At 41.9% G+C, this 17856-nt stretch overlaps 1 protein-coding gene across 1 annotated transcript; it reads left to right on the top strand.

Annotated features, from left to right (window-relative positions):
* Nucleotides 1–5879: 5879 nt before the first annotated feature.
* LOC146237882 (uncharacterized) lies at nucleotides 5880–6946 on the top strand. Its single transcript, XM_084686112.1, has 2 exons — nucleotides 5880–6039; nucleotides 6147–6946. The coding sequence occupies exons 1-2, from the start codon at nucleotides 5955–5957 to the stop codon at nucleotides 6734–6736; spliced, it is 675 nt and encodes a 224-aa protein (XP_084542238.1). The 5' UTR covers nucleotides 5880–5954; the 3' UTR covers nucleotides 6737–6946.
* Nucleotides 6947–17856: the final 10910 nt, after the last annotated feature.

Below are 17856 nucleotides of genomic sequence, written 5' to 3'. Positions count from 1 at the left end.
TCAATGTGACTACTAAAACATATTATAGAGATCGTAGACAATAACATATTGTAGTCTGTCTCAACAGTTAATCCCTAAAGTATTTCAAATCCATGCGCACAGAAACACAGCATATCAATCTCATCAGTGTTCACTGTTCTGAGATTGTTCATGTTGTATATTGACAAAATTATTAACACTTACTTAAGCAGCTGTGGTTGCACATAGATCTTATAATTATGGTCGACACTGTCAGAGAAACTTGTGAGTAATCTGTTTGTGTGTGGTCAATGTGTAAATGTTTGTTTGAGCTATTTGAAAATATGTCCGTACCAGTGCAAGGTAGAAAATACTACTATGAATATTTTCTTCAAGCAATACATAACAGACAAGCAGACACAACAGAAAACAATGTATATGTGGACATTTTTAGAAAGCATTATCAAACAGGCTACTGAAAAAACTTTGAAATTGCACTTTTGCCAATGACAAGGAAGGCCCTAACTACCATACCATATCAAACTACAGAATGCTGAGAGTTTTATCTGTCGATTAAAGTCAAACAGTGTCGGAGAAATTTAGAATGAAACATTATATTCTGAAAATACTGGTGCTAGCTTTCCTTGCCAGCAGAGAACCCTCTCCCCACATCACCTATAGATGACACAAGGCTTTGTAATGGCATTTTTTAGGCTGACCATTATCATACTAGAGGTGCAATAAATGTGTTTAACCTTATCTTTGTTATGTGAATCATATGGTAAAGCCTAGGGTCAGGGAACTCTGTAAGTTTCCATGTGCACACGCACTCTGTTTCTGGGATCGATCATATTGACAGCTGATATGCTGAGGAGGGGACTTCTCACCAATAAATGGTCTTACTTGAACACTGGGGAGCTAGACAAACTTTGTATTGCGATCAGGTTTGTCTCCTTGCTGGCAAGCATTTAACTATTGTACTTTCTTTGAATCCGACAACTCTGTGCATTACTTGATAAAGAAATGATCCTAACAAACAGTCAAAGTGCTTTGTTTATCAAGTACACTGTATAATACAAAGTCATTCCATTCCAAACAATGATGTTCCCAGGACAATGCAAGCAACAGTCATATACATAGAAGTAAGGCTGAAAGAAGGAAAGTATTACAAAGAAGTAAACTGTGGTTGCACCTAGATCTTATAATTATGGTCAACAATGTGACAGACACGGAGACACAGACAGTAAGACACACACAAACACACACACACACACACACACACACACATACAACAAGTGTATGGAACCTGGAAAATAGATTATTCACTAAGTGAGAGGACCAGACTGTTTGAACGTATTAGTGTCTGATACTAACTGGAGTTTCTCCAGTCTAAAGACAGGATCTGAGAGCAGCTTCATTCTTGTGTCTCCTGGTAACACTGGTCCAACTCTCTCAAAAAACAATGTTGCGTCAGTGCTGAAGCCAGTCAAGCACGGCCTTCTGATTCTACAGAATGACAGCCTGCATAATAAAACATCCCCAAATTATAACAATGTTTTGATATTTAAATATTTCAGGGGGCTTGGCTCATGAGGTTTGAGAAGCACTGCTCTGCAGGTTTGTCACTCTGAAGCCATCTGCCATCAGTCCAGTGAAATGGGATGAGTCTTAAAATGGTATATCAATAAATGTATTTACTAGAATTAATTGAATAAAAAATAAAAAATAGTAAGCTTTAAGTCTAAAACACTGAAGGAGTAATATCTTTGTGTCAGGACAAACACTTTACTTAAAAAAAAAAAACATTTTTATTAATTCAAAGTGACATACAAATGGAGAAAGAACAGCCAAAAAAAAAAGTTATCAAAGCAGCCTATTTCAGCAGTAAGAGCCAATGATCTGTATTTTAACAGGCAGAGTTTAACAATAACATAAAATACACTGATACATAAACATCTCAACAAAACATTAATATATTCATTTCATTCATTTAGCAGATGCTTATATTACCAAGTTACTTGCATTTAAGGTGAGGCATACATTGATGCTCACAAAAAGTACAGCAGAAGATCAATCATCAACAGTGTAGTGGAGTTCCAACAGTATTTTGGTGGTAAAGGTCTAGGAACACTTTGTATTTACCAGCCACATCGTGAAGTGAACACACCTCAGCCACCAGGCATGGTGAACAAAATGCTCATCACAGTGAAATAATAACATTTCAATTTGAACTACTGTGCAACAATCACATCTTAATTACAGTAGCTAGCAGTACAGAAGAATACAAAGAGAATATTACATTATATTATTATTACATAGTATGGTGCAGCACACACAGGACAGTGCAACATCATAAACAATTTTGAGGGGTCACAACTTGAGATTCTCCATGTCAAGGTCAGTTGCAGGGTCTGGTTGAGCAGAAGGGTTCTTCTCCTCCTTGGCCTCCACCTTTTCCTCCTCATCAGACTCTATCTTTGTTTTTAACTCAAAGAATGTGCTTTTAAACTCCCGAAGATTTGTGTCATCCCCATTAATTACAACCGTTCCAGTATCATAAATATTTATATATAGGAATGTAGATCCTTTGTCTTTAAGTATGGTCACTTGACAGCCATGTTTAATAACTCTTAGTTTATCTCTTGGGACGTCATAGGTCCTACAGATGCTTTCTTGCCAAACTTTGGGACGGTTTGTGAAAAAAATCAAGTTGGTCACCCAATCCCCTTTGACTGTGACATCAGCATATAGACGTTCATGGTTTGAACCTAGAATTTTTTTTTTGAAGCTTTTTCTTGTTCTTTTGTTTTCCTTGATGTTCATAGAGTATGGGATTTTCATTTCATCCCAAAACACAGTAGGCCTAGGTGCCATCCTTACTAATTAGTTAGCTTGTACACAGACAAATTAATCAAATAGATTAAATTGTGCACTCTTCTTCTCCCACTTTCTCTTCTTTTACTTGTTGCGTCTACACTGTTGCTTGTCTATGCGCTGATCTTAAGTTGATCTTGCTGTGGGTAGTTTTCCTTATTATTATCTTTGTATCTCCTCCACTTTTTCCAGAGCCTGTTAGTGAACATAATAAAACCACACCCAATTTAAACAAGTTTGAGAATCAGGTTTCTTTTCAGAGAAACTGAAACAGAAATTACTGGATACCGAAAAATGTCAGACAAATCAATATTTTTGATCAAATCTAAACGCATCTTCCACAAAACCAATAAAGTGTCAGACAAAGGGTCTTGCTCTAAGGCTATGGTGACCACAGGGTCAGCACTAAAGAGTGAAAAGAATGTAAACATATAGTCATAGTGTCTTTTTCAGTATGTCACCATGACAAACAAACAGATTTCAAGTGTCTTCATTTATTTACGGCAAATAATGTATGTACTGTCTCTGGTGTGTGTAATGTATGTTGTGTATTCTATAAAATGTCTATGCTTTGTATGTATAAGATGTATATTTTGTTCATAAAAGTTCTTACCTCTCAGCTGCTGATACCAGGTTGTCTCGTCGACCTTGAAAACAAGGAAATACCCAGTCCATTGAGACTCACATATTTATTTGTCTGTCTGTCTGTCTGTCTGTCTGTCTGTCTGTCTGTCTGTCTGTCTGTCTCTCTCTCTCTCTCTTTCTCTCTCTCTATGCAAGCGCACGTTGAAAAAAACTTGCCTGCCACGGAACTTGCCTTGGCCTGTCAGGGACGTAGAAAACACTAATATAAATATAATCTACGAGCCATACATAACACGGACACACAGACACTCACAATAGAAGAGAACCTATATGTGGAGATACACTTATTCAAAGGCATATACAAATACTTTTCAATTGTATTTTATGTTATTGTACTTGGAGCCAATTACAAAGTAGGCCCTAACTCTACCATATGAAGGATATAAAACTACAGAATGCTGAGAGTTTTATCTGTTGACTAAAAGTCAACGTCAAAGTGCTTTGTTACAGTAATCAAGTACACTGTATAATAACAAAGTAATTCCATTGGATGCAATGACATTCCCAGGACAGTGCAAGCAACAGATATACACATACAGGTAAGAACTTGTCTTCATAAGCAGAGAGGAGTCAAGAACACAGACAGCCAGACCAAGGATTGTTCTTGCTGCAGCCGTCTGGTGGACGATACTGGAGTATACAGGAACAAATCACCAGACCTACCTTCATCCCCCAGGTGAATACTCTGCTGTTCAAAGAAATTATTAAGAAGAATCACTAAAAAGGGCAAGCGTTGTGAAAATAGCAGGAAATCACTAGCAGTAGTTCCATAGCCATTAAAAATGGGGAATATAGACAGAAACAATAGATTATTGAACAGTACAGTATTCACCTGGGGGGGGGGGGGGGGAGGGGGCGGGGGGAGGTAAGCACAGTGTGACAGCCTATGTGATAAAACATCTGGATGTTATAACAGCACTGCTGGCCTCTGCTGGTAAGTGCTAGAAATGGATATACATCTTTGAATACATGCATACGTGCAATGAGCTGTAATTTCTTTGTCAGGCAAACATTAGAGCATTTTGTTCATATTCTTTATAGATAAAGTAATTTAAATGTGGCATTATACAACACAATCTGAATCCCCAACTGGTCCAAACAGCTCAGGTTGCAGGTTGAGCTAAGAAATGAATTAACAACTATCTGCTGTCAAGAACCTGTTGATTTAGCCAAAATAAGAGATGAGAAAAAACATGAGTGAGTAACTAGTAGAACAGGAGAGTGATCATAAAAAGTATTTATTCTAAGTACAATGAAAATGTATAATGTCTAGAAACAACATCTTTAGTGGACTGGAACAATCTTTTTTTTTATAATCACATTTGCATTCATATTCTATAAATACAGGATGCAATGACAAGTAGGATAGAACATGTGACAGTCTAAAACTGTATTAGGTACTGATGACATAAATTCCACTAAAGATACTTTCCTTTGTGTATCCAGTTTAGAGTGAGGCCTTCTCAAGGCAGCATCGACTACATTCAGGTCAACATCGAGACGACATGCAATGATGTTCCTCAGGTGCGGCTCTCTCAGACAGTGTCAGGAGGGAGAAGGCCAGTATTGTGCAGTGCTCATCGATAAGTGTTTTGTCAGTCTTTAGAAATAGAGAACAAGGCCTTCATGGTGGGTATGTAGGTTCAGTTGATATGTTCAGTGTTATCTGGTTTGGTGTTCCCTGCCAACTGCCAGTATTTTGGTAAATGCTACTATTGAGGACACTGCTGGTTTTGTATTGTGCATGTTCTGAAACCTCTCATGTTTATTAGTCATTATACTGTATATCATCAATGTTTATGTTGGGCTGTGTTTGGAACTGTCAAACCTTGACCTGACAAATAAAACCATAATTGATTCGTCAATAGCGACTTGTCTGGGTACTATTGTCAGGATGCCTCAGTCATAGCTCTATCCAACTTCTGAAAACACAAACCAAGAACTGAACCACCTCTGAAGCTAGCAAGACAGTGTTGCAGTCTTGCTGTTGTAATCACTACCACCCTGTTTCTGGAAATGTGTCATTGGCATATTGATATCAAATGGATAGTAACACAGTATCATGTTGATTTGGTTCAAAAGGTCATACAAGATGCTTCCCCAATCAACGCCTGCCTGTCTGAGTTCCGTGAGCTCCCCTTTCTGTGAATTACAATTGGCTATACTGCCTTCTACAGGGCACAAAAGGAAAAAGAGAAATGGCTCTACTAAGTCTAAAAAAACCCATCTCAGATAACGAGTGACAGGCTGTGGTGTCTGCTTTGACCTAAAACTGGAGTTTTGGAAAGTAGAACCCTCATCTCAGTTCCATGCCGATGTTCTATTTTCCATAGCAAGATCTACAAGAATACATTTAAAAGATGCAAAAATGACATCATAATGAAGATTCTCCTGGGATACAGAACCAAACAAAACACAACATCCCCAAATTTACCGCTCAAATTCATTCTATAAACTCCAGTTACTTACAATTGACAATGCCTTATAAACGAACATTTACAAAGCCTACACAGAAGCCTCCTAAATTTAAGATTCCTCGTTGGATTCTCAGAATGAACGAAAGTAAGTTTCAACTTTTTTCTTAGTAAAGTTTTTATGGAGTTAATACCTTTTTAAATGGTATGTAGGATGTGTCATTTTATATTTGTATGTTAATTTTGCTCAACTAGCTCTGAATGTTGAGGAAGAGGAGAAAACGCCTGTTCCTAAGACCGGTCCATTCATTGAGACCCCTTGGCTGAAGAACTATCGCATCCCCAAACTGCCCAAGGCCACCGGTTCTGTGGATGCTGCTCCCTCCTCCTCCTCTTCCTCCAGAGGGAGAAGCAGAGATGGAGACTGGAAGCACAGAAGCCAAGCCAGCCCTGCCTCCCTCTCCTCCCAGAAGCAGGCCGGCCGTGGACGCTCCAGGGAGAGGTGCAGTAAGACCCACAGGAGCCGCCTAGAGCCCAGCCACTATGACCGGCGCAGGGGAAGAGAGGAGAGGAGCTTGGGTGCTTCCAGAGAGGAGACGTCCAGGGAAAACCTCCACCAGGGTCACCACTCCCAGTCCAGCTCCCACAAGAGGCCCCTGGAGGAGCCTCCAGCCAACCCTGACTCCAAGAAGATCAGACACGAGGACCATCCTCAGCGATCCAGTGAGCACCTCCAACAGGGACAAGACTCTGAGTCCAGCTCCCACAAGAGACCTCGGGAAGATGGGGACAGTCTTCAGACCCACCCTGAGCCTAAGAAGATCAGGCAGGAGGTCAGCACTTGAAAAGCAAACCTCTTGGACCAGAGACTGTCTCTTATGAGCATAGTTTTATATACATTAGTTAAGTTAATGATTTGGTAAACTTAAGTTGTTTAATTGAATGATTTTAGTTTGTGATAAGTATAGTGATAAGTTAATGACAATTATGAATGTTTTTATTAATACATGACATGGTTACTGAAAAGTTATTATGTTTGATTCTACTACATTAAAATTCAGCTTCATTTGTTTGTGTCCTTTTTTTGTTAAATTGTATTTTCTTTCTATGGAGCATTTTTTAAGGTACCACAATAAAATATATTTTTACAGCGTTACAGTACAATGAAAACTGCTATTTTGTACACCATAATACAATTTAAACACCATGCCACTTTAGTAAAGAATTAAAATAAAATACTGTTGAAATAGCCTATCCATTATCTGAATTACTCAAATTACAAAAATTGACAACCTCAATTGGGACCCACTTTTTCTGTTACGAAACTGTTTCTAACTAGAAGCTGCACTTTAAGAAACATAGAGAACCAACTTGGAAAAGCTACAACTATTCATCACAACTACTGTCTGACCAGTTTGACTTCCATCTCAATACTCTAAAAAGATGCTCCCTCTTCAAGAAAATTCTGACATGACTGAGTTGGTGATGGCAGTACAGCATGAGAAATGAAATGAGGAGGAATCTTCTACTACCCACAGAATTAACAGATCCAAAGAAGGAATGTTTTTTAAAACAATAGCTAATTTGGCATCCTTTCTAAATAGCTAGTTATACAATATGAATAAGAATACAAAGTCGAATAGATAAGATTGTGCTCCCTTGTTGCCCACTTTTCTCTTGTTTTAGTTTCTAACAAAAAATACAAATAGTACAAAAAATACACATTGGATTGATTTAGATTGTGTTAGACCTTTGACATCGTATATTGCCTAGCACGTTGGATCATTTTTGCCTTGTGGATTACCAACCTGTTTCTGTTTGACTACGATTTTGCCTTGTCCTATTGTGGAAATAAAACACAAGACCTTGTACCTCCTCATTTGCCAAGAGGATTTTCACTCCCTCTCATTGTTTCCTCTAACTCTGTGTAATCGTCATGGCAAATGTTATTGAAATTAAACATCTACTACTGCCGTGACTATGAAAACATTATTTGTACATTGACAAAACTATTCTTCAACAGTCCAGGGAGATGGGATGAGTCTTCAAATGTTATAGCAATAAATGTATTCAGTACATGTAGCCTGCCGAACTGAGACCCACACAGGACACAATTACAACCTCGTCAACCTTTGGGCTTGGTCAGAGGGTCCACTCAGTTTAAATAATCGAGCCAGTGTGCGTGCATGGCCATAGCTGTGGGTGTCGTCCAGTGGACCCGATTTCTAACTGTGCTAAAAGAGGCGAGAGGCAGCAGTGGGATAATGGGCATGTGTGCAGCCAGGAAACGGTTGAGGCTCGTGATGGTCCCTCTTTTGAGCATAGACAGGCCAGGAGAAGTGTTGATCAACGGGATCAAAATAGAGGCTTTAGGAAAAGCAGCTTTAGTTATTAGAAACCCACGCTCAGGGATTGACATATTGGTAGGTTGTACAACTTATCACTTTTCTGTTCAAATGTATAAAAACCAAGGATATGAAGTAGACAGTCTTTGGTTGATGGCACCACTGAACCCTCTTCTATGCAGCTGAAGCCTGCAGATAGGAGAGTCTGTTCCTTACGTGCACACAGCAGACACCAGCTGGAAATCCTACCACGTGTTCCTCGAGGACCAATTTATCCACACCAGCCTGGGTATTGGGACTCGAACCCTGTAAACCATCTTCACCACTGCCTTATTTTTTTTTTAAGAAATTGAGGCCACTACTGCCAATTTGCAGAGAAAAAATATTCTCTGATAATAAAATACATTATGGCAGTGGACTTAGGACACTGATATAGAAAACAAAACAATATAAATATAGTCACGGAAACACTGGCGTTATCCGCCACATATGCATCCATAGACATCCATCCAAAAATCAATAATAAACACAAAACATCATCCAGTCAAAAGATGAACAGCAGGTATTATTCAAACCTTTTAACATACATGTTTTAAACCAGTATTCCAATATTTACCAATATGTTTACAGGGTTTACTCCAGTATTTTCAACGGTGCTGCTTTCATGCTCAGACCATAGAGTTAGGCTCAGACAGAAAAGAAAAGAGTGAACAACCAAGATCCACCGCGTTAACACTTGGATCGTGACACTGCCACCTAGTGGCGGAAATAAATAACTCAAAATGTACCTTTTAGGTTTATAACAAAATATACATACACTGTATTTAAACAGAAATAAAGTGTTGGGGGTGTTACAACCAATTCACCACCCGGCTACATAGAATTCAAGTAATTAAATAATAATAAAAAATTGTAATGAGTGTATTGGAACTATAAGTCTAAAACACTGAAGGAGTAATATCTTTGTGTCAGGAGAAACATTACATGTACATTTATGCATTTAGCAGACGCTTTTATCCAAAGCGACTTCCAAGAGAGAGGTTTACAAAAGAGCACAGGTCACTGATCATAACAACGAGCTAGTCCCAAACATTGCAAGCAGCCCAAACATGAAGCATACATTGTGAAAAAACTAAACAAGTGCCAAAGGGAAGAACCATAAGAGCATGCAGTTATACACGTTACAAATTAAAACAACATGAACCACAAAAAGTGAAAGACTGTACCTGTAGAAGAACAATCAACAGTAGAGAGAGAGAAACATTATACATTTTTACATTTTCATTAATTCAAAGCGACATACAAAAAGTGCATGGAGAAAGTACAGCCGAAATTCAAGAATTAGAAAAACAAAGTTATAAAAACAGCCTATTTCAGCAGTTTGAGACAATTATCTGTATTTTACCAGGCACAGTTCAAAGATAACATCAACTACAGGGAGACATAAACATCTCACAACACATTCATATACAGGGGCGGGTCTAGAGATTTTCATTCGGGGTGGCAATGGGGTGGCAGAAGGAAGTTGTTGGGTGGCCTCCTGGAGGCAAATCAAACCCAAAGTAGGGGGGGTACAGTACTCCCCATGGTAAATGATTAGGCTAGACAATTGTAGTTTAAATTAAACATTAACATTCATATTATTTATTGAAATGTTTTGTGATGTACAAATAATATTTTTCCATGGGAAGATTGAGGTTCATGATGTTTAATTTTAACTTGTTTTACTACATGCTCTTATGGTTCTTCCTTTTGGGACTGTTTTTTCACAATGTATGCTTCATGTTTTGGCTACCCGCAATGTTTGGGGCTATCTCGTTGTTATGATCAGAGACCTATGCACTTTTGTAAAGCTCTCTCTTGGAAGTCGCTTTGGATAAAAGCGTCTGCTAAATGCATTTAAAAAAAAAGACAAAAAAAAGAATTGGCAGTATTTTTTATTTGGCTGGCAGCTGCCTCCCCTTAGATCTGCCACTGTTCATATAGGCCTAATAATTTAATTTATTTAGCATATGCTTACATTACCCAAGTTACTTACAAAAATGCATTTAAGGTGAGGCATAAATTGATGCTTACAAAAAGTACAGCAGAAGAACAATCATCAACAGTGTAGTGGAGTTCCAACAGTATTTTGGTGGTAAAGGTCTAGGAACACTTTGTATTTACCAGCCACATCGTGAAGTGAACAAATCTCCGCCACATAGTATCTATTCCAGTTTTACTAGTGTCTAATAATTAGATACTAGTACTTAAACATTAGTTACTAGTATCTATTCCAATTTTTACTAGTAAAAGTTGTATTGTTACTAGTAACATTTTAAATTTAACTATCAAGTAGTCATTTTTACTCTTCTTAAGCAATGACGAGTAAAAAAGCAATTCTTACTAAGAATAATAATAACAATTGTAATAGTTACTAGTAACTAACAAATAGTTACTAGTATCTAATGAATAGTTACTAGTAAAACTGGAATAGATACTAATATGGCAAGCCGTTATAACATTTATTCCTAAAAACGTACTAGTCACTATGTTGACGTGACTAGTACGTATTCTTTAGTTACTATTAACTATTGGATTAGTTACAAGTAAGTAAAGAACAGTTACTAGTATCTAATGAATAGTTACTAGTAAAACTGGAATAGATACTAGTAACTAATCCAATAGTTACTAGTAACTAAAGAATAAGTACTAGTAACTTCAAAATAGTGACTTAGTGACTAGTATGTTTTTAGGAATAAATGTTAAAATGGCTTGCCATAACCCGGCAACAAAAAACGTTGTCCTACTTCACCACACTTCAGACATAAGTTTTATTTTGTGTTCATGGTCAATCTGAGCACATATTCCGGAAAAAAGGAGTAGCAGCGTATACAATTGGCGTGGGAGACAATTGCTGCCGAGTCAATGCGTACATTCGAATGCAATAGCCAATCCATACATTGAACATTTAACCCCACTGTCCGTTAATATTACAGGAGAAAAAGTGGTGGTGGACTTAATAAAATAGCATGTTCAATCTTATATTAAATATAAAAACATAGGAGGTAATGCATATTTTGCTTAGGCTATACGCTTGTGATTTTAGCCTCGACGTCACCTTGGTTTTAATCATATTCGACATGATACAAAGTAAATATTAATTGGTGCCTATTTCAACTTGCAGTAGCAGTTTCCCCCAACAGAATGCTTTTCATCAAAAGATGATGATGATGATTATGATGATGAAGAGACATTGACTGCTGCCGCAGAAATGGATGCAGAGAATTATGTATGGTAGCTACTGGTCGTTTTCTCCCCTACTTTTATTTACAGGCTTGTGTGGAATTGTTAGTTACACTGACATTATGAGAATAATGAATATAAAAAACGATTTGCACATTCTGATCCTGTTGAACAGAGCATGGATGCTGTATACAGTGAGTTGTTCATTTAATGCTAGGTGAATTTTGCATGTGGAACTGTGAATTGTAATGTAATCTCATGTAGTCCCAGTTACAAGTTAATGAGTCGTACAAACTGCACCGCATGAAGAAAGTGCCAAAAACTGACCAAGAGATGGTGTAGGACTACTAGGTAGAAACGCAGAGTTTGTCATGGCTAACCTGCTAGCGAGCAGGTAAAGAGCCAATAAAGAACTCAGCAGACCGGACTACACTACGTAGGACCTTGCGGTCCCTGTCTGTGCTGCTCCCATACCACACTGTGATGCAACCAGTATGCTCTCTATAGTGCATCTGTAAAAGTTAGTGAGGAGTCCATGCCAAACTTCTTCAGTCTCCTTAGGAAGAAGAGGCGTTTCCGGGATGCTTTGACCACCTTGTCCGTGTGAGCAGACCAGGTGAGGTCACCCCAAGGAACCTAAAGCAGCTGACCTCTTCCACTTTGGATCTGTTGATGCGTAGGGGTGCATGCTCCTCCTCCTGCCGCCTCCTATAGTCCACAATCATCTCTTGGTCTTGCTGACGTTGAAAGAGAAGTTATTGTCCTGACACCATGATGTCAGGGTATCAACCTTCTCTCTGTAGGCTGACTCGTCACTGCCAAAGATTAACCAGTCTGAAAGGGATGATGGTGTTGACTAAATGTTGAATGCAGAGCTGTAGTGAATAAACAGCATCCTCACGTATTCCCTTTGTCCAGGACACCTCGTGGACATGTCACAGGCCAGGACGAACCCTAGATAATTGTTTATTGGATATACCTGTGGCCAATTTAGATAGGGAGTGTTGGATTGGCTGTGTGCTGATATAATACTGCAATGGTTGTTTGTGAGGGGGGTTCGCCAGGCATGCTGACTGATGTATGTCATTCTTTCCCTGGGGATCGGCACGAGAAAACCTGTCTTCTAAACGCGGCTGGAAAAGGGCCACAGGGAAGTTGGGCCTTCTACCACGCTCTACGTAACACCTCCCGAGACTGCGAAAGACGGACACCACGCCCAACGTTCTCGACTGCCAGCTGTCATCGCCTGTGGACGTAGCTTTGGCCGGCGTTGCTGCTCGGGACTGCGTGCCACTCCGTGGATCGGACGCTTTGGGGAAATTGTTGTTGCTGGTATCGTTGTTGATTAAGGAAAGACTCTATACCTTGTGTTGGGTGGTTGTCAATTGGAAAGTGATTTTTATTGTTTTAGATCTAACTTTGTAATAAAGTCATATGTGAGTTGGTCATCCGTGTTGGAGTTGTGTGCTAGAGATTTATAAACCCTGTAGTGGGTGGAGTGGGCAAGGTGTGTCCTATTAATGGGCAGGCACTTGACAGACACCACTTAATATTGGGGCTACATCAGGGCAAGGAAACCTTTGACTTGAGGAAACGTGATGATTTAAGCAATACGCCCCAAGACTCTTGGCAAGAGGCCGTGGTTTACGCTGATTTTAGAACAGGTAAGGGGAGTTGTTAGGCACAACGCAAAGCGAAAACCCCCTTACCTGTTCTAAAATCAGCATAAACCACGGCCTCTTGGGGCTTATTGCTTTTCTAAAACTGTTACTACAAAGATTTGATATGGTTTCATCAATAAAAACAATTAGAAACAAAATAGTTTAATAATAAACCGTCATTCTTCCGCTACTACAAAGTATAGTTCCCAGATGGACATCTTTGCCGTCTTTTTCAATTTGAAATAGGCCTATTCGATGCGCAGTAATATGGAATGTTAAAGAATGTTATGAGGACAACCTGTGAGGTTATGCTGGATTTTACAACGGCATGGAACGCAATATAGCCAATCACAATCAAGGATGGGAACAACCAGTTTTAGAAATGCAGTTTTATTACACGGCTGTTCTTAACGCTATAGAAAGCTCCATTCACTTGAATAGGGCTTCCCAACGTTCTGCGGTCCGTTATCCTCTGATAATAGACCGTTGCTATGAATAACACACCGCTGTCAAGGAAAGTGGGCTTTTTGCTTCTGATTCACGTCTTTCGTAGCACTCCGCAAGTAGTCTGTAAATAAATTGTAAAAAGAAACACTGTGTTAAGTAATTTTTTGGGCAAGTAGCCGTGTAATAAGCGGGATAATGTATAGAACGCCGGTCATTATCGGGAAAATAGCCCCTTCAGAGCGAAGCTACACCCCTCCGCTTTGCGTCGGGGTGCTGTTCGCCCTGTCGGGGTTTATTTTCCCGATAATGACCGGCGTTCTATACATTATCCCTTACGTAGCCTAACTATCTCATACGTACAACATTAATGTGTATAAGCTTTTACGTTCGTTGGTGAGAGACGTTTGCTACAGGAAGGGGAGAAATTAATTTGAGTTCAAAGGAATGCGAGGTGCTGAGAGCTCTGTGGGAAGGTTTACCCTGGAAGATGGGTGTAGCATCTTATATAGCCTTCTGTCTCCTATCTTGATAGTGAAAGTAGTTTGTTTGATTTAAGGAGTTATGACCTACAGAAAAATGCAACATGAGGTGTATCACCTGGTGGAGCTTTGCGACACCAGGTCCTGAGGCTCTGTTGGTTCAGCCGTCACTGTATTGTGTTAGGAGAATCTGACTGACGTTAACTGAATGATTGTATTGTTTTAAAGAGTTAACCAATCACTGAAGAGACATGGGACAACTACATTGATTGATTGGTGTATAGGATGACCATACGTTAGGCTATGAGTCTTTATAAGCCTCTCTGTGACACTCGAACGACTTGTATTATGTGTCCTCCATTTTGACTGGTCCCAGAGCGCTCTGTTTTGTGCTGTAATATTCGAATAAAGTATTTGTATCAATCTGGCAGTTGTATCAATCTAGAAATACAGTGCCGTCGGAAAACTTCCATTACATGGACTACAGTAGGCCTACAACTGTAATTAAATCAATGAAAGACATGAATGACCTTAATACCCAGTCCAGTATGAATTTGCTTTGCAAAGCGAGCTTTAATAGAAACTAAATTCAAAGTAAAAATAATTTTAACAGACAATCCACCTTTCACGAGGTTTACACAGCCAATAGTTATGCATGTAATGTATCCTATATGTAAGTCGCTCTGGATAAGAGCGTCTGCTTAATGACTAAATTACTAAATGTAAATGCATCCACTCAGTGTAAATGTCACCGAAGGGGCGAGCAATCCCACTAGGCAAATGAATCCCAGGACACACCACAACAGAGACAAGGGTTTGTTTTTTTTAGAAAATACACTTTTATTTCAAATTCATAAAACTACCCCTGGAACTGGTCTAATGAAGGGCACAGGCCAATTTTGGGCACCCGGTAGAGCTAGGGTATTTAAACTAGGGTGAAACACCACACGGCAAGGGGGTACACAGCAACAGCACACTACAACGGTTCACCGGTCAATCCCGCACACAAATTCAAAGGAACCATATAGCCACGCAGCAACACAGGTAGCAGCCCACACATCAATGCTCACACGTGCACACAGGGATCCCCAACCCTCTACCTGCACCTCCCATAAAGCACAGCGCCAACACTACCCCCTGTCCAGGCCAGCAGACAAACATACAGAAAAAATAAGAAAAAAACGTCCGTTCGGTCGGGGTCCCTCCCGACCGAACAAAAAAATATATACACACGGAAACTGTCCAACCTAGAGACTGGAATAGTCAAGCTGCACCACCCGTCCTCGAGTGGCCGAAACTGTTCCTTTGCGGTGGTTTCTCCCCCCCGCCTGAGTGACGTCACTCCTCTGGGTCTCTCCGAGAAGTCCAGGCGGTGGAATCCGTACCGCTTTGAACCTGCCAATGGAATAAACAACAAACGGTGAATCCTCCAGGTTCCGCAACCACCGTCACCCGTTCACAAAGCAATGGGTGTTGGAGTCACCGTTCCTCTTAATAGTATTTGAGAGCGCAGAATAATCTCGCTCGTCCGATGTCTCCGCTCCCCTTCTCTCAGGCTCAAACGAAGTAGACAACGTAGATCCCGTAAAAGCAGTAGCCACTGCGACGGTGGATCCCAACCTGTCGCCTTGACTAGTCGTGTAGTCCTGTGTACGGGCCCTCGTCTCATCTCTCCGCTGTCAGTCTTTTTATACCCAGTCCAATTGGGGCTCCACCAATCTGGGTTGGCCACTCAATCTTGCTAACAGTCTGCAGCCGTGTCCGATTAATTGGTCCTCGCACGGCAATCGCGGAGTGTCTATTAGCAAGCGGATAAAAGAGCAGAGCAGCGGAAAGCCCAAACCCGTGCCGGCATTGTACAGTTTGCTCCATAACACAACCATTCCCCTCCCCATCACAGATTATCCACATGCATAGACCACCCCTTAAAAACAAGACAAAACCCACACGACATAATCCCCCCCTACTAAAATGGTGGTCGTCCCGAGCCACTTTACGGCTGATAACGTTGCGGACGTACCCCAAGATTAGGTCGCTGCGACCGCCTGACCAGAGGCACCGACCCCCCTTGTCCCTCCTCACCTTCCTGCACTGGCCCGGTGGCACAAGGTGCAATGTTCAGACCAGGTATTGGCCTAGGCCCAGGAGGATGTACTCTCAGCACAGGCCATCGGGGTGGCAGGTCTCCCCCTTCTCTGGTTGGTCCAGGAGCATCGCGGGGTGAAGGGGTGGGAGGTCCCTGGAGGCCAGAAGGGCAGGGACGTAGGTTGTTCCGATGGAGAGTGCGAACCGGACCCTCCTTCCCTTCGGGCCGGATACGGTAGACTGGTTGTCCAGGCTGCACTTGAGAAAGAATCACAAACGGGGACGGAAACCACCTGGGCTCAAGCTTTCCCCGGGCTCGGCGTCTGAAGTTCCGTATGAGGACTCGCTCCCCTGGCAGCAATGGGGCAGCCCGAGCCCTCCTATTGTAGCGCGTTTGGTCCCAGGTCTGTCTCTGTTGGGTGCGTGCTTGGACCTGTTGGTAGGCTGTAGTCAGGGCCTGCTGATGGTAAGAGACCCACCCCTCTAGGGTGGCTCGCTCCTGGGGCGGCTGGCCCTCCACACACAAGTCCACGGGGAGCCTGGCGTGTCTGCCAAACACTACGAAATGAGGCGTCAGCCCGGTGGAACTATGAACGGTGTTATTGTACACCTGCACTAATGCAGGCATTTTGGTTGGCCACTGGGACTGTTCGTCGGCATTCAGGGAGCTCAACAAGGACAACAAGGTCTGGTTGAACCTTTCCACCGCCCCGTTTCCCTGTGGGTGGTATGGAGTCGTCCGGCTCTTGACACAGCCATACAGGGCACACAGCTGCTGCATGAGCTCCGACTCAAACGCACCCCCTCGATCGGACAAGATCCGCTCCGGGCAGCCAAATGTCTGGATGAATGCTCCCCACAGGGCCTTCACTGTAGTGTGGGCGGTTTGGTCACGGGTCGGTACGGCTACTACATAGCGAGAGAACAGGTCAGTGATCACAAGGATGTACGGGTAAGTATCCGCTGGCCTCCCTAACGACAAATAGTCCAATCCAACAATTTCAAATGGATATGTACACTGAATGGACTGCAGGGGGGCTCTCACCTCAGGGCCAGCCTTGCTGATGGCACACTCCGCACAATCCTTGGCCCATGCATTGCTGTCGGTGACCATGCCAGGCCAATAGAATCTCCGTCGTAGAAGGCTCAGGGTTCGCTCGCTGCTTGCATGCCCGGAGGCTCGGTGGTACTGGGCCCATAGACCTTGGGCTTTGCCCCCTGGGACTAGGACTTGGTGAACGTCCATCCCGGTACTTGGCTCTTTTGTTTGTCGCACCAGGACTCCATCTCGGATCTCGATCGGGGCCCAGTCGGCGAGCAGTCTCTGGACCGGACGGGTAAGGGTAGAACGTGCTTCCTTGGGTGGCAGGGAATTCAGCCTCTTCCAAGTGTACAGCTGCTGAAGGTCAGGATCGGCTTGTTGGGCATCCCTCCACTGACTAGGTGGAGCGACCGTGGGCACGGCCTCACTGGCGTCTGTTGCACCTAATGGAATGTCGTCGCTGGGAAGCGGTGTTTCTGGGCCAGTCTGAACTGCAGTCACCCTGGCTTCCTCTGGGAGCCGGGAAAGGGCGTCTGCATTCCCGTTCTTGGCCCCTGGCCGGTACTTGACGACATAGTTATAGTTGGCGAGCTGGGCTACCCACCGCTGTTCGGTGGCCCCCAGGTTTGCCGTTGCCAAGTGTACCAGCGGGTTATTGTCCGTGAAAACTTCGATCTCCGC

This window comes from Hypomesus nipponensis, chromosome 21 (genome assembly GCF_054491055.1).
Source record: "Hypomesus nipponensis isolate SF chromosome 21, ASM5449105v1, whole genome shotgun sequence".
Classification (NCBI taxonomy): Eukaryota; Metazoa; Chordata; class Actinopteri; order Osmeriformes; family Osmeridae; genus Hypomesus; species Hypomesus nipponensis.
This window is presented reverse-complemented; position numbering and strand designations above follow the sequence as displayed.

What these genes read in the sequence shown, in the direction of transcription:
- LOC146237882 (XM_084686112.1), top strand. Translation starts at nt 5,955, where the DNA reads ATGCCTTATAAACGAACATTTACAAAGCCTACACAGAAGCCTCCTAAA. An exon ending in GATTCTCAGAATGAACGAAA is followed by an intron (nt 6,040 to 6,146) that starts GTAAGTTTCAAC and finishes TTGCTCAACTAG; the next exon opens with CTCTGAATGTTGAGGAAGAG.